The 16,028-nt window shown below is 45.5% G+C and overlaps 1 protein-coding gene across 1 annotated transcript in view; it reads left to right on the top strand.

The window, feature by feature from the left end:
• The window catches only part of hal (histidine ammonia-lyase), a 56,513-nt gene that overhangs the window by 14,519 nt on the left and 25,966 nt on the right, over positions 1-16,028 (top strand). The window contains exons 10-15 of the mRNA XM_063072243.1: positions 1,278-1,325; positions 11,113-11,260; positions 11,992-12,087; positions 12,175-12,233; positions 14,420-14,500; positions 15,661-15,726. Of these exons, the coding sequence (XP_062928313.1) occupies positions 1,278-1,325; positions 11,113-11,260; positions 11,992-12,087; positions 12,175-12,233; positions 14,420-14,500; positions 15,661-15,726 (498 nt within the window). The remainder of the gene's footprint in view (positions 1-1,277; positions 1,326-11,112; positions 11,261-11,991; positions 12,088-12,174; positions 12,234-14,419; positions 14,501-15,660; positions 15,727-16,028) is intronic.

The raw sequence follows: 16,028 nt of genomic DNA, 5'->3' as shown, positions 1-16,028 counted from the left end.
TGCCTGTGGCAAAGAATTCCACAGACTCACAGCTCCCTGGCTAAAGAAATTCCTCCTTATCTCTGCTCTAAAAGGACGCCCCTCTATTCTGAGGCTGTGTCCTCTGGTCTTAGACTCTCGCACCATAGGAAACATCCTCTCCACATCCACTCTGTCAAGGTCTTTCATCTTTCGATAGGTTTCAATGAGGTCACCCCTCATTCTTCTGAATTCTAGTGAATACAGGCCCAGAGCCATCAAAAGCTCTTCAAATGACAAGCCATTCAATCTGGAATCATTTTCGTGAACCTCCTTTGAACCCTCTCCAGTTTCAGCACATCCTTTCTAAGATAATGGGCCCAAACCTGCTCACAATACTCCAAGTGAGGCCTCAACATTACATCCTTGCATTTATATTCTGGTCCTCTCGAAATGAATGCTAACATCACATTTGCCTTCCTCACTACAGACTCAAGCTGCAACTGAACCTTTAGGTTACCCTCCTCTTCTCAGTTATAGAGGGATTTCGCTCTATTCTGAGGCTGTGAACTCGAATCCTAGATTCTCCTACTCATGAAAACATCCCCTCGGTGTCCATTCTGCCTCGGCCTTCCAATATTCGGTAGGTTTCAATGAGATTCCCTTTATCTTGCTGGACTCCAGCGAGTACAGGCCCAGGGACATCAAACTCTCCTCATAAGTTAAAGTTTCATTCCCGGGGCCATTCTTGTGAACCTCCCCTGGATGGTCTCCAGATCTTTCAGTTGTTCTGTTGAGATGCAGTGGGATACATTTCCAACCTGCTGCAATTCTCAGGGCTTGTAAGTGTTGTGGATTTAATCTGTTACTGGCTGATGTCTGTCTAAATCAAAATACAGCAGATGCTGGAAATCTGAAATAAAAAGCAAAGGCGCTGGAAACACTCAGCAGATCAGGCAGCACCTGTGGGGAAATGAATAGAGTCAATGGTTCAGGTCGAAGGTTCTTCACCTGCTCTCATCCTTTATCTGCAGTGGAACAGATGTGAGTTTTCTACCAAAAATGGGAACTTCCTCTCTCCATTGATAGAAGAATGGAGGACTACATAGGAGGGAAAGGTTGGATTGATTTTAGAGTAGGTTAACAGTCCGGCACAGCATTATGGGTTGAATGTTCTGTGCTGCTGTCTGACCTGAGTGCTTCCAGTGTTGTTTTCAATTAAGAGCAGATATCTTGCAGTAACTTCACAGTCATAAACGTTGGTTTTGTTTACTGCCGTGCTTGGAGATAAATGCAATAAGGAATGATCTTTTGTCTAGGTCTTGCAGGCACATGGACTGAAACCTGTTTTGCTGAAACCAAAGGAGGTAACTGCAGATTTTGTGCTTTCTTTTTACTCAATGAACTACAATTTGCACCATTTACATGAACACCCTCTTTCAACGTTTTTGTATCTGCGTGCGTACCATCAGCTCGATTGGTTAACTGTTGCTTGGCCAGTCAAAAGTTTAGCATTTTGTGTAGAACTAAGTGCTTGTGCGGGCAGTGATGTACTGGGAAGGTGGAGTGAGGAGAGGCTGAGGTGCAAAACACAGCAACCAGTTTATGCCTAGCAGACTCCAACAAGCTTCTCGAAGAGTTGATCAGGACTGCGGTGTTAAGCTTCAACTCGTAACATGAGGATCAGTGTAAGATCATATCCAATTGATGGCAGCTCAGAAGGTGTCTCTCTCCTGTAACGCCATCCTGGATTCAGTGCTCAAAACTGCTGTGTGCTTTTAAACATGTAACCTTCTAATCCAGTCACAAGTGTGTTACCCCGAGCCAGCCATAACTGGCTTTGGTTTTCACTGGTTTATAACCAGTAACTGTGGTTGTGGAGCCCAATACTCTGGGGCTGACCTGAGCTGTAAGGACACTTGTAGTGTACTGACACTGTGAGGTACATGTATCATTGTTTTGCACTCTTCGCATCAGTCTGACTCAGTCCATTTGAAGGAATACCCACACCTGATGGGTTATGCCTGGAGTATGTCTTGATGATTCAATCACATGATACACATGCTGCACACTTTACAAAGTTTCTTAGCATTTATTAACACAGAGAACTTTACACTGAATATCATGAGCAGGGGTTAGATTTATCCAATTCACATAGAGAAGTTTAAGTCAGCAAGTACCGAGAGTGGGACATCGGGTACTGCTGTAGCACCTCATTGTCTTTGCTCGGCTATAAACTCATTCAGGGAGGATCAAGCATGCTGCCACACCTGCCTCTCATCTCTTCCCTTCTCATCATCCACGGACACAAGCAAGTGTGATTCCTTTGCAGTTCTCCAGTTTAGTGTATTGCATTTAGCGATCATGGTGCAGTCTTTTGTGCATTGGTGATAATCACCGCCATTCATTCTGCAGGGATAACTGAGCATCTCCATCCATTCCCATCTTAGGCCTCTGATATAATTAATGATGTAAACCTGAGTATCAACACCTCCCCTTCTGACCAGGCATGTTACTGTAACCCTTGGATGTAATATTTCGTTGTCATAGAGCAATACAGTATGGAGTCAGGCCCCTCAGGCCAACTTCTCCATGCCAACCACACCAAGCTAGTCCAATTTGCCTGTATTTGGCCCATAACTCTCTAAATGGTTCGTATCTCTGTACTTATTTAAAAGTCTTTAATACATTGTTATTGTATGTGCTTCATTCACTTCCTATGGCAGCTCGTTCCATGTACACTGCACCCTCTGTGTGACGAAGTTGTCCCTCAGGTCCCCTTTAAATCTTTAACCTCTTACCTTTGACCTATGTCCTCTAGATTTTATTTCCCCTTTTCCGGGGAAAAGACTATGTGTGTTCACCCTGTCTGTGTCCCTCATGATTTTATATACCGTTATAAATGTCACCCCTTCACCTCCTATGGTCCAAGGAATAAATGTCCAACCTCTCCTGACACCTCAGGTCCTAAAGTCCTAGTAGCATCCTCATAAATCTTCTTTCCAGGTTAATGATGTCTTTACTCGAACAGGGCGACCATAATACTCCAAGTGTGTACAACTGCAGCAAAACGTCCTGACTGCTATACTTCATTCACTGACTTACGAAGTCAGTGGTGTAAAACACCTCCTCAATCCTGTCTACTTGTGACACAGTTTTCAGCAAGTGATGTACCTGCAATCTTCAGTCCCTCTGTTCCACGACATTCCCCAGGCTCTGACCATCACCTGTATAAGTCCTACCTTGACTTGACTTCCCAAGTGCAACACCTTCTACTCTTCTGCATTGGAAGCCATTTACCATTCCTTGGCCCAGGTGCCGAACCAATCAAGACCCCCCTGTAATTTTTGCTCATCTTCACTGTCTATGATACCACCTATGTAGTGTAATCAGCAGTTTTACTAACCATACCCAATACTGAGTCCAAATCATTTATATAAAGGTCCCAGCACCATAACACATCACTAAACACAGGCCTCTAGTCTAAGAAGCAATTTGGTTTAACAATTTCAGGTAAACTACCCAGCCCATCCAAGCCAGTTTTGAATCCAGTTTGCCAATTTGTCTGGATTCCATAGATCAGGGGTTCCCAGCCTTCTTTATGGTGTGGACCTCAGGTTGGGAACCCCTGCCGTAGACTCTCACCTTTTGGACTAGGGACCTTGTCGAAGGCCCTACTGAGATCATGTCAACAACATTAGTCGTGCTGCTCTCTTCGGTACACGTTATTGCCTCTTCAGTGTTCAATAAAGTTAGTCAGGCAAATTCTGCTATAAAAAGGCTATGTGGCTGCTTTTCCAAATGCAGTTCAATCCCATCCTCAGAATTTCTACCAATAATTTCTTCAACCACTGGTGTTAGACTCCCTGGCCTGTAATCACCTGGCTTATCCCTGCTGCTCTTACTGAATAAAAGAAAAGTTGCTGCCCTCCATTCAGCTAGCATCTCACCTGTGGTTAGCAAAGAGTTAAACCCAGCAATCTCCTCCCTTGCCTTCCGCAGTAGCCTGGCCTGAAATCTTTAGGTCTTGGAGATTTATCTGCCTTTATGACCCCCCCCCCCACCAAACATGCCATTCAACTTTGTTTAAAGTCATTTCCTGTACAAAGTGTAAAGGAGAACAAGATATTTGTTTCACTGGATCCAATCGAGCACAAAAAACACAAATAGTAAAGAACACAATCATAATGATAAAAACACAATAAATATAAATGTATGAGATAGTTTAGATAACGAGTTTGATTGGGGCCATAAAGTGAAGCTAAAGTGAAAACATGGTATAGAATATCCGACCGCCTCCCCCCTTCCCAAAGTCTCTAACTGCAGTGGCTTTCTCCTTTATACTCTGTGTGTGATCTGACCTACATGCTTGTGATGCTGCTCCACGCAGGTTTTTCCATTGTTCCCGTACCTCACCGTACTTATAAACTCAGTTTAGCTTGAATACCATGTAGCAGGCATGTTGTTATGACACCCACTGCGCTTCCTTGGCCTGCCCACCCAAGTTCCTGCACTAGATTCCATGTCCCCCTCAGAGCTGACCCTTGCTCCCTCCTTCCTTACCGATCTGGCCACCAGCCACTAGAACTTGAGCATCTGAGCTTCCTTCCTGATTTCAACAAAACAAGGAAACTAGGGGAGGGCAGTAATGGTATGGGAGTGAGAGGGGTCTAATAAAACCACAAAGTTGTGAGAAATATGAGTAAAAATCTTTCTGTGCGGTGATACAATGATAAAACGGGGCCACTGGTAACTGTAGCTTTGGAGATATCAGGTTAGGTGTTAAAGTATGTAGGATGCAATACATTTAGAAAAGTTAAAGAAGGTAAAAGGGGCGGATAGGTCATGCTTGCTGGGGGTAGTAAGATGGCTGCAGCAAACAGCACAACTATGTGGACTGAAAAGAAAGGTGAATCCCAGTCACATGAATGAGTTTAGTCTGTAGTTTATCTAAGAGTGGATTAAAGGAGGAGGAAGGAATCTGGAGAAGAAGGATGCTTATGTGAGAATGCTGTTCTTGGACTGCAGTTCAGCATTCAACACGATAGTTCCATCCAGGCTCGACAAGAAGCTCAGAGACCTCGGCCTTGACCCTGTCTTGTGCAGCTGGATCCTGGACTTCCTGTCAGATTGCTGGAAGGTGGTAAAAATGGGCTCCCTCATCTCTGCCCCTCTGACTTTCAATACAGGAGCCCCTCAGGGCTGTGTACTGAGTCACCTCTTTTACTCCCTGTATACCCATGACTGTGTTGCCACCCACAGCTCTAATCTGCTAATTAAATTTACCGATGACACTACATTGATTGGCCTAATCTCAAACAATAGCAAGGTGGTCTACAGGGAAGAAGTCATCTCTCTGACACAGTGGTGTCAAGAAAACAACCCCTCCCTCAATGTTGCAAAAACAAAGGAGCTGGTGTGGATTACAGGAGGAATGGAGACAGGCTAACCCCTATTGACATCAATGGATCTGGGGTTGAGAGGGTAAACAGCTTCAAGTTCCTCAGCATCCACATCACCGAGGACCTCACGTGATCTGTACACACCAGCTGTGTGGTGAAAAAGGCACAACAGCACCTCTTTCACATCAGATGGTGAAGAAGTTTGGTATGGGCCCCCAAATCCTAAGAACTTTCTACAGGGGCACAATTGAGAGCATCCTGACTGGCTGCATCACTGCCTGGTATGCGAACTGTACTTCCCTCAATCGCAGGACTCTGCAGAGAGTGGTGCGGACAGCCCAGCGCATCTGTAGCTGTGAACTTCCCACTATTCAGGACATTTACGAGGACAGGTGTGTAAAAAGGGCCCATAGGATCATTGGGGATCCAAGCCATCCCAACCACAATCTATTCTAGCTGCTACCATCTGGGAAACGGTACCGCAGCATAAAAGCCAGGATCAACGGGCTGTGGGACAGCTTCTTCCACCAGGCCATCAGACTGATGAATTCACACTGATTTGAGTGTATTCTATATTACATTGACTGTTCTATTTATTATCAATTACTATAATTTCACCTTGCACATTTAGATGGAGACGTAATGTAAAAGTTTTTATCCCTCATGTATGTGAAGGATGTGAGAAATAGAGCAGTGAAAGAAGTGCATGGAGTAAAGCCAGATCTAACATACAGAGAGGCTTTGAGGAAAGAGAAGCAGAATAAACGGTGTAAAGACAGTAAGGTAGAAGAGCTGAAATGTGTGTATCTCAATGCAAGAAGCATCAGGAACAAAGGTGATGAACTGAGAGCTTGCATACATACATGGAATTATGATGTAGTGGCCATTACAGAGACTTGGTTGGCAGGAATCGATTCTCAATATTCCTGGATTTCAGTGCTTTAAAAGGGATGGGGGAAAGGGGACGAGGGGTGGCATTACTGGTCAGGGATACTATTACAGCTACAGAAAGGGTGGGTAATGTAGCAGGATCCTCTTTTGAGTCAGTATGGGTGGAGGTCAGGAACAGGAAGGGAGCAGTTACTCTATTGGGGGTATTCTATAGGCCCCCTGGTAGCAGCAGAGATACAGAGGAGCAGATTGGGAGGCAGATTTTGGAAAGGTGCAAAAATAACAGGGTTGTTATCATGGGTGACTTTAACTTCCCTAATATTGATTGGCACCTGGTTAGTTCCAAGGGTTTAGATGGGGCAGAGTTTGTTAAGTGTGTCCAGGACGGATTCCTGTCACAGTATGTGGACAGGCCGACTGGGGGAATGCCATACTAGATCTAGTATTAGGTAACGAACCGGGTCAGGTCACAGATCTCTCAGTGGGTGAGCATCTGGGGGACAGTGACCACCACTCCCTGGCCTTTAGCATTATCATGGAAAAGGATAGAATCAGAGAGGACAGGAAAATTGTTAATTGGGGAAGGGCAAATTATGAGGTTATAAGGCTAGAACTTGCGGATGTGAATTGGGATGATGTTTTTGCAGGAAAATGTACTATGGACATGTGGTCGATGTTTAGGGATAAATTTGTCCAGGTGAGGAAGATAAAGAATGGCAGGGTGAAGGAACCATGGGTGACAAATGAGGTGGAAAATCTAGTCAGTTGGAAGAAGGCAGCATACATGAGGTTTAGGAAGCAAGGATCAGATGGGTCTATTGAGGAATATAGGGAAGCAAGAAAGGAGCTTAAGAAGGGACTGAGAAGAGCAAAAGGGGGGCATGAGAAGGCCTTGGTGAGTAGGGTAAAGGAAAACCCCAAGGCATTCTTCAATTATGTGAAGAACAAAAGGATGACAGGGGTGAAGGTAGGACCGATCAGAGATAAAGATGGGAAGATGTGCCTGGAGGCTGTGGAAGTGATTGAGGTCCTCAATGAATACTTCTCTTTGGTATTCACCAATGAGAAGGAACTTGATGACGGTGGGGACAATATGAGTGAGGTTGATGTTCTGGAGCATATTGATATTAAGGGAGAGGAGGTGTTGGAGTTATTAAAATATATTAGGATGAATAAGTCCCCGGGGCCTGACGGAATATTCCCCAGGCTGCTCCACGAGGCGAGGGAAGAGATTGCTGAGCCTCTGGCTAGGATCTTTATGTCCTTGTTGCCCACGGGAATGGTACCGGAAGATTGGAGGGTGGCGAATGTTGTCCCCTTGTTCAAAAAAGGTAGTAGGGATAGTCCGGGTAATTATAGACCAGTGAGCCTTACATCTGTGGTGGGAAATCTGTTGGAAAAGATTCTTAGAGATATGATCTATAGGCATTTAGAGAATCATGATCTGATCAGGGACAGTCAGCATGGCTTTGTGAAGGGCAGATCATGTCTAACAAGCCTGATAGAGTTCTTTGAGGAGGTGACCAGGTATATAGATGAGGGTAGTGCAGTGGATGTGATCTATATGGATTTTAGCAAGGTATTTGACAAGGTTCCACACGGTAGGCTTATTCAGAAAGTCAGAAGGCATGGGATCCAGGGAAATTTGGCCAGGTGGATTCAGAATTGGCTTGCCTGCAGAAGGCAGAGGGTGGTGGTGGAGGGAGTACATTCAGATTGGAGGATTGTGACTAGTGGTGTCCCACAAGGATTTGTTCTGGGACCTCTACTTTTTGTGATTTTTATTAACGACCTGGATGTAGGGGTAGAAGGGTGGGTTGGCAAGTTTGCAGACGACACAAAGGTTGGTGGTGTTGTAGATAGTTTAGAGGATTGTCAAAGATTGCAGAGAGACATTGATAGGATGCAGAAGTGGGCTGAGAAGTGGCAGATGGAGTTCAACCCGGAGAAGTGTGAGGTGCTACACTTTGGAAGGACAAACTCCAAGGCAGAGTACAAAGTAAATGGCAGGATACTTGGTAGTGTGGAGGAGCAGAAACATCTGGGGGTAGATCCAGATCCTTGAAAGTTGCCTGACAGGTAGATAGGGTAGTTAAGAAAGCTTATGGGGTGTTAGCTTTCATAAGTCGAGGGATAGAGTTTAAGAGTTGTGATGTAATGATGCAGCTCCATAAAACTCTGGTTAGGCCACACTTGGAGTACAGTTTACAGGGAGCACTGCCACAAGAAAGCAGCATCCATCACCAAGGACTCCCACCATCCCGCAGGCCGTGTCCTCTTCTTGCTTCTACCATTGGGAAGGAGGTAGGTCCCACACAGCCAGATTCAGGGACAGTTATTACCCTGCAACCGCTGAGCGTGTGAGCTGGGGTGGATAACTTCACTCACCTCAGCAATGAGTTGATTCCACAACCTAGACTCACGTTCAGCACCTCGACAACTCATGTTCTCAGTACTATTTTTATATTTACAGTTTATCTTCTTTGGCACATTAGTTGTTTGTCAGTCTTTGTTTATGTGCAGTTTTTCATAAATTTTATTGCATTTCTGTATTTTCCTGTAAATGCTCACAATAAAATGAATCTCAAGGTAGCATACGGTATAGGTACTTTGCTGATAAGTTTGTTTTGGCTTTCCTTAGGAGGGGAAGATGTTTAAAATGCTCTGAAGAGGTTTTTGAGCTCGTCGTTCAACTATGTTGCAGTTCTGGTCCTGATCTTAGGGAACAGGAGAGTCAGTGTTGGGAGCTTTTCAGGAATGGGGTAACCAAGGTGGGCTGCAGGTGAAGGTCCTGAATTGGGAGCAAGGTAGGATCTTGCAGGAGGGAACAGTGGGCCTGGCAGAGGTGAGTTGCAGGTAAGTGTACAGCTGACCAATGGGATTTGTTCAAATCTGAACTACAATTCAGGGCCAGTGGGTTCCTATACCTGTGAGAGGATGAGCCAACGGTTTGAAGGAATCCTGAATGTCAAGGAATATTGAAGGTTGGATATGGCAGAAACTGAAAGCTGAAAACAGGAGTGACCCCACTGGAGTGTAAGAAGCACAGTGATGGTGAGGTTACCAAAGTCTTAACTGGAAGGGACAATAGCACTGGGGCAAGATTAAGAAAAACCACAGAGTATGTTGTAAGTGTATTGAGAGCGAGAGGGTAACAAGGGAAAGAGTAGAACTCAACTGGAGACAGACTTGTGTGTGGAGGTCAGGTCTGAAGTGAATACTCCTCATCTGTCTTTACTATGGGACCAGAAGAAGGGTGTTGTTACATGGTCGTGTCTTGCAGCTTACCCACTGAGGCACTGTCTGCAGACAACTTGAGCTGGCTGCCCACAAAGGCTTCAGGGAGCAGACAGCGGGGATCTCTTGTGCTGCCCAGATATGAGCAGCTGGACTGTGGCTGTTTGTGGAGGCCATTTGTTCTGACTTTGGGCAAACTCACAGATTGTGTACTTCTCTGTGGTCAATTAGTCCTTAAGTAATGGCAGATGTTGGCGTGTGGCCAAGTGATTAAGGCGTTCTTCTAATGATTTGAAGGTCACCAGTTCGAGCCTTGGCTGAGGCAGTGTGTGTGTCCTTGAGCAAGGTACTTAACTACACATTGCTCTGCGACGACACCGGTGCCAAGCTGTATGGGTCCTAATGCCCTTCATTATTATCGGTGGCATGGAGAGGGGAGACTTGCAGCATGGGCAACTGCTGGTCTTCCATGCAACCTTGCCCAGGCCTGCACCCTGGAAACCTTCCAAAGCGCAAATCCATAGTCTGATGAGACTAATGGATGCCTATTAGATTAGAATGGCAGATGGAATTTAATGCAGACAGGTGTGAGGTGTTGTACTTTGATAGGACCAACCAGGGTAGGTCTTACACAGTGAATGGTAGGGCACTGAGGGGTGTGGTAGAACAAAGGGATCTGGGAATACATAATCCGTTAGAAGTGGCATCGCAGGTAGATAGGATCATAAAGAACGCTTTTGGCACATTGGCCTTCATAAATCCAAGTACTGAGTACAGGAGAGGGGATGTTATGTTGAAGTTGTATAAGACATTGGTGAGGCCTAATTTGAAGTATTGTGTGCAGTTTTTGTCACCTACCTACAGGAAAGATGTAAACAAGGTTGAAAAAGTACAGAGAAAATGTACAAGGATGTTGCTGAGTTTGGAAGACCTGAGTTATAAGGAAAGACTGAATAGGTTGGGACTTTATTCCTTGGAGTGTAGAAGATTGAGAGGAGATTTAAAGTTATGAGTGGTACAGGTGGGGTAAATGCAAGCAGGCTTTTTCCACTGATATTGGGGTGGGATGACAATCAGAGGTCATGGGTGAAAGATGAAAAGTTTAAGGGGAACATGAGGGGAAATTTCTTCACTCAGAGGATGGTGAGAGTGTGGAATGAGCTGTCAGCACAAGTGGTGCATGCGAGCTGGATTTCGATGTTTAAGAGCAGTTTGGATTGGTATATGGATGGTACATGGGTATGGAGGGCTATGGTCCCAGTGCAGGTCAGTGGGAGCAGGCAGTTTAAATGGTTTGGCGTGGACTAGGTGGGCTGAAGTCTCTATGTTGACTCTCAGACTCTAATGCCAAGGGAGCAGAATGAGGCCGGGACCCAAGATGGTGCTAGTTGCTAGTGCCTGGTAGATGGAGCTTTTCCTGAGCAGGCACAGACACCCTCTGCCCCACGGAGACACCATCCTGGTCAGACTCTGCCCAGAGCCAGGAGCTGTGGCTACCCCATATCGAGGTCAGCCTTGTTGACCTGTGCGACTGTGCAAACATTGCCTCTTCCTCGATGGTTTTCATGACAAGTGACTGGAGGTGTTGTGTAATCGGTGTATCGTGCTTTGTGTTCACCCCTAGGGACTGTCCCTGATCAACGGGACACAGATGATCACCTCGCTGGGCGCAGAGGCGGTGGAGAGAGCGATGGCGATAGCCCGGCAGGCTGACATTATTGCAGCCCTTACACTGGAGGTTCTCAAAGGCACCACTAGAGCCTTCGACAATGGTGAGTGCTTCCTGGGTCCCATGACATGTTTAATGGTGCTTTTCCAAACCCTCACGTTGCACAGGGCATGTGGTAGTGATGGGTGGTGTATAACCACGGGCGTGGCTAGGAATGCACATACAAAACTGAACGAGAATGTGGGCACTGGGTTGTCTCAGTTCTACAAACAATATTCTCATGGCTCAGTTAAGAGACCCTTAATCACTCAAGTAAGTCCCTTACCACGTATCTAGCCACCTCTGCCTTTGTGAATCTATTGCCGACTCGATCTATGCAGCCAGTAACACTGGTGTCAGTCCGGATGTGAGGGACATAGATTTGTGACCTTTTTACTCTATTGGTGATTATGTTGCTGAAGTTGACAAGGGAGAGGAAGAGATTCCCCCAAATGAATAAAGTCAGTAATTGTGCAGGAGCACTGGGTCTGTGAAAAGCACATTAACAACTCTTCAAACTTACTTGGACAGGGTCATGGATAGGAAAGATTTGTAGAGACACTGTGTGGTCAAACATGGACAAATAGACGAGCTTTGCTGGGAATCTTGGTCAGCACAGACCAGTGGGCCAGAGGGCTTTGTTTCCATGCTGTATCACTTTAGAACAGTAATGGAGAGGTGGTCTGTGAAGACAGCTTTGAATGACATGACATTACAGCTTTTCTGAAAATCTAAGGTGGACTTTGCCTACAGATAACTGCTGGTCTGACCTTCTCCCCTTTCCCGTGTATTCAGACATCCACGAGCTGCGGCCACATCCCGGGCAGGTGGAGGTAGCCTTTCGGTTCAGGTCACTGTTGGGTTCTGACCATCATCCCTCTGAGATAGCAGGTAAAGCTTTCCTCACACGGCGGGCTCAGACGATAGGCTGCATCTGTTCCCTCTCTGCCTTCTTGTAACCTTGTTCTTCCTTCACAGAAAGCCACCGGTTCTGTAATCGCGTACAGGATGCCTACACCCTGAGGTGCTGCCCACAGGTAAGGCAGTACTCACGGATGGTGCAGGTCTTGTCGGACAGGGCATGCAAGCACCAGCCGCCAACCCTCCACTCACTACTCAAGTGATGAGCTGTTCCTATCTTGAATTGATACAGGCATGTCTGCCACCAATTTTCAATATCCCAATCCACTTCATAGTCCCAGTTGTAAGAAACAGCTGCCAAGTTTTGAACAGAAAGGTCCAATGAAGAGTGTTGATAACTTTAGAGCTTCGAACGATCTTCGAACGATGAAGAGTGCTGATAACTTTAGAACTTAGAGCTTTGAACTTTAGAGCAGTACGGCCCACGATTAAACCCTTCAGCCCATCATGTCTGTGCTTGGCATGATGCCAAAGTAATCCAAACCAAGTCTGCCCACAGTCCATGCCCCTCCTTTCCCTGCACTTTCATGTGTTTATCTCAAAGCCACTTGAAAACCTCTATCGTCGACTTGCACTCTCACTGTTCCATGCACTTACCACCTCTGTGTAAAGTAACTTGCTCTATGCATCTCCTTTAAACTTTTCCTTTCTCAACTTGATGCTATGCTCTCTTGTATTTGACATTTCTGCCTTGGGGAGAATATGCTGGTTGCCTATCCTATAATTTTATAATTATCCATCATAATTTTATAGAGGTCTCTCCTCAGCCTCCGATGCTCTAATGAAACCAGTCCGAGTTTGTTCAACCTCTCCTTGTAGTTAAAACCCTCTAATCCGGGCAGCTTCCTGGTGAACCTCTCCCAAATCCCCTCCAAAGCCTCCATATTCCAGTATATAAAGAATAGAAACGCTCAGCAGGACAAGTAGCATCTGTGAAGAGAGAAACGGAATTTATTCTTTCACCTTCATTCTGTGTGCCTGAACCATCTCCTTTGCCAACTGAAGCAGTTTCTCTCCACCTACTCTTGTCCAGATGCAGAGTCAAGTCCCACCACCCCTTCCTCCATGGCTTCCTTCCTTCCCACTTATGCAGTTCCTTGTTGAATGCAGTAATTGCCCCTGCGTCTACAACTACCCCATCAGTGTCTTTCAGACTCAACCGCTGTCTTTGAAAAGTCTTTCAGATTTATTTATCATGTGTACATCAGGATATACGGTAACATACCTTGTTTATGTTAACAACCAACACAACTTAGGGATGTGTTGGGGGCAGCCCACAAGTGTTGCCACACATTCTGACACCGACAATGTCCACAACACAGAACACAACAGGTAACAAAACCACAGCAGCAAAACAAACCCCTTTCCCACCCACCCACCCAATGTGTAAAAACACTTTCTCATAGGCCACTTGGGTTCTTTTGTCAATCTCCATCATTCTCTGTCCCCTGACTTAACCTCTCCACCAAATGACTTCCTCTATCTGCTCTGTCTAAACCCTTTAAATTCAAGTTGCAGCTTTATAAAAACTCTGATTAGGCTGCATCTGGAGTACTGCATTCAGTTCTGTTCTCCTTACTTGAGAAAGTATAAACTGACTTTAGAGAGGGTGCAGAGAAGATTCACCAGGTTGATTCTAGAGTTGAAGGGTTGAGCCTATGACAATCGAGTCATCTGGGACTATACTTGCTGAGAGGATCTTATAGAAACATAAAATTTTGAAAGGAATGGATAAGATAGGATAGTTGTTTCTGCTGGTAAGTGAGACTAGAACTAGGCGACATAGATTTGGGGGAAATGAGGAGAAACTGCTTTTCACAGTGAGTAGAGAGTCTGTGGGTTTTTCTGCCCAGAGAAGCAGTAGAAGCTACCTTATCGTTTCATCACAGTTAGATAGACTTCTGCATAGCAGAGAATTAAGAGTCATGGGAGTAAAGGCAGGTAGGTGGAGCCAAGTCCATGGTCAGATCAGCCTGAGACAGAGTAGACTCGACTTGGGTTGGGTGATCTACTTCTCCTGATGTAACTGTTCCTGAACCTTGTGGTTTGGGACCCAGTGCTCCTGTATCTCCTGCCCGATGGTTGTGAGAAGAGAGCGTGGCTTGTATGGTGGAGGTGCTGCTTTCTTGTGATAGCGCTCCCTGTGAGTGTGTCAGTGATAGGAAGGGCTTTCCTTGTGACGGACTGGGCTGTAACCACCACCTTCTGTCCACTTTTCCATTGTTTACATTCATTGTTTGCATGTATTATTTTAAAAGGAAAAATAAACATTTAGTTTGTGTACTTGCATTATATCCCTCAGGTACATGGAGTTGTGAATGACACGATTGCCTTTGTCAAAAATATCATTGAGACTGAAATCAACAGTGCCACAGATAACCCGGTATCCTTTACCGCTCCTGACACCGTGTCCGTTTCTCCTGTAACCTGGACGAGTGACACAAACAAGTGGAGCATGGTTGTGAGGGATGTGCATGGGATGGAAATCAGTAAAGTGGCATTTGATTCCATCCAGTGCAAAGTGGCCAAAAAAAAATTTAAATGGAGAGTCACACAAAATACCAGAAGAGCTCAACAGGTCAGGCAGCATCTGTGGAGGGAAATAAGCAGTACATTTCTAACTAAGACTTTTCATCAAGTCTAGGAAGGAAGAGGGAGGAAGCCAGAATAAGGTGGGTAGGGGGGAAGGACTACAAGCTAGCAGGTGATAGATCAGATCAAGTAAGGGGAAAGGGTGGGTGGGTGGGGGAGGGGAGGATGAATAAGAAGCTGGGAGCTGATAGGTGGAAGACATAAAGGGCCAAAGGAACCTAACAGGAGAGGACAGTGAACCGAGGGAGAAAGGGAAGGAGGAAGAAAACTAGACAGAGGTGATGGACAGGTGAGGAGAAGGAAAGGGGGTAAGAGAGAAGCTGAAATGGGAATGGAGAAAGAGAAGGGAGATGAGGAAGAAATTACTGGAAGTTAGAGAAATTGATGGTTGTGTCATCAGATTAGAGGATATCCAGGTGAAATATGAGGGGTTTTTACACAGGTAGGTGTCTGAAACCTGCTGCCAGGTGTAGTGGTGGAAGCAAACACAACAGCGACGTTGAACAGGCATTTGTACGGGCATGTGAACATGCAGGGAATGGAGGGGCATGGATCACGTGCAGGCAGATAGACGTAGTTTAATTTGGCATGGTCAGCACAGATATGGTGGGCTGAATGATCTGTCCGGTACCGTACTTTTCTATGAAGTGAAGGGTTCTTTATGGATGTTCGGTATCTGGAGATGACCATTTTACCATCCAAATCATGCCATGGTCTGCACAGATGTTGAAGATCTTTGAAGATCTTGAAGATGACACACACTGCAACCAGTGTTGATGGGGGTTGGCCAGGGATGGAGGGTTAGTAACTGAGACCTTTGAAACAGTTCTTATTCAGGCCATCACAAAATGTAATCTTAAATCTTCTAGCATAATTCAACTCTGTTGGGAAGCAGGGATTAACCTCTGGTAACCTCACAGTTTATGTTTATGAGCCTTAACTTTGCTTAAGATGGTGTTTGCAGAACGAGGAGAGACAATTTCTGGTGGAAACTTTCATGGTGAATATCCTGCAAAAGTAAGTGTTTCTCAAAATATTTACAGATGAGAAGTTACTGGAAGAGTCACTGGGAGTTTAAAATGCTTGATGAGATAATGGGAAAGGGAAAAACTGGGAAGGTTGGTCAGTATTGCAAGAAGCTGGCCATTAAAACATGGAGATCGTGTTGAGATGATCCTGTGCATCGTGTGCTGGTGTGGTGTCGCCATGTCCCAGAAACCATCTGCTGGTCCGGTCCCCATGTCCCAGAAACGATCTGCTGGTGTATCTATATCCCAGAAACCATCTGCTGGTGTGTCTATATCCCAGAAACTATCTGC

Source organism: Mobula hypostoma, chromosome 20 (genome assembly GCF_963921235.1).
Source record: "Mobula hypostoma chromosome 20, sMobHyp1.1, whole genome shotgun sequence".
Taxonomy (NCBI): Eukaryota; Metazoa; Chordata; class Chondrichthyes; order Myliobatiformes; family Myliobatidae; genus Mobula; species Mobula hypostoma.
The sequence above is the reverse complement of the archived record's forward strand: the minus strand, read 5'-3'. Positions and strand labels throughout refer to the sequence as shown.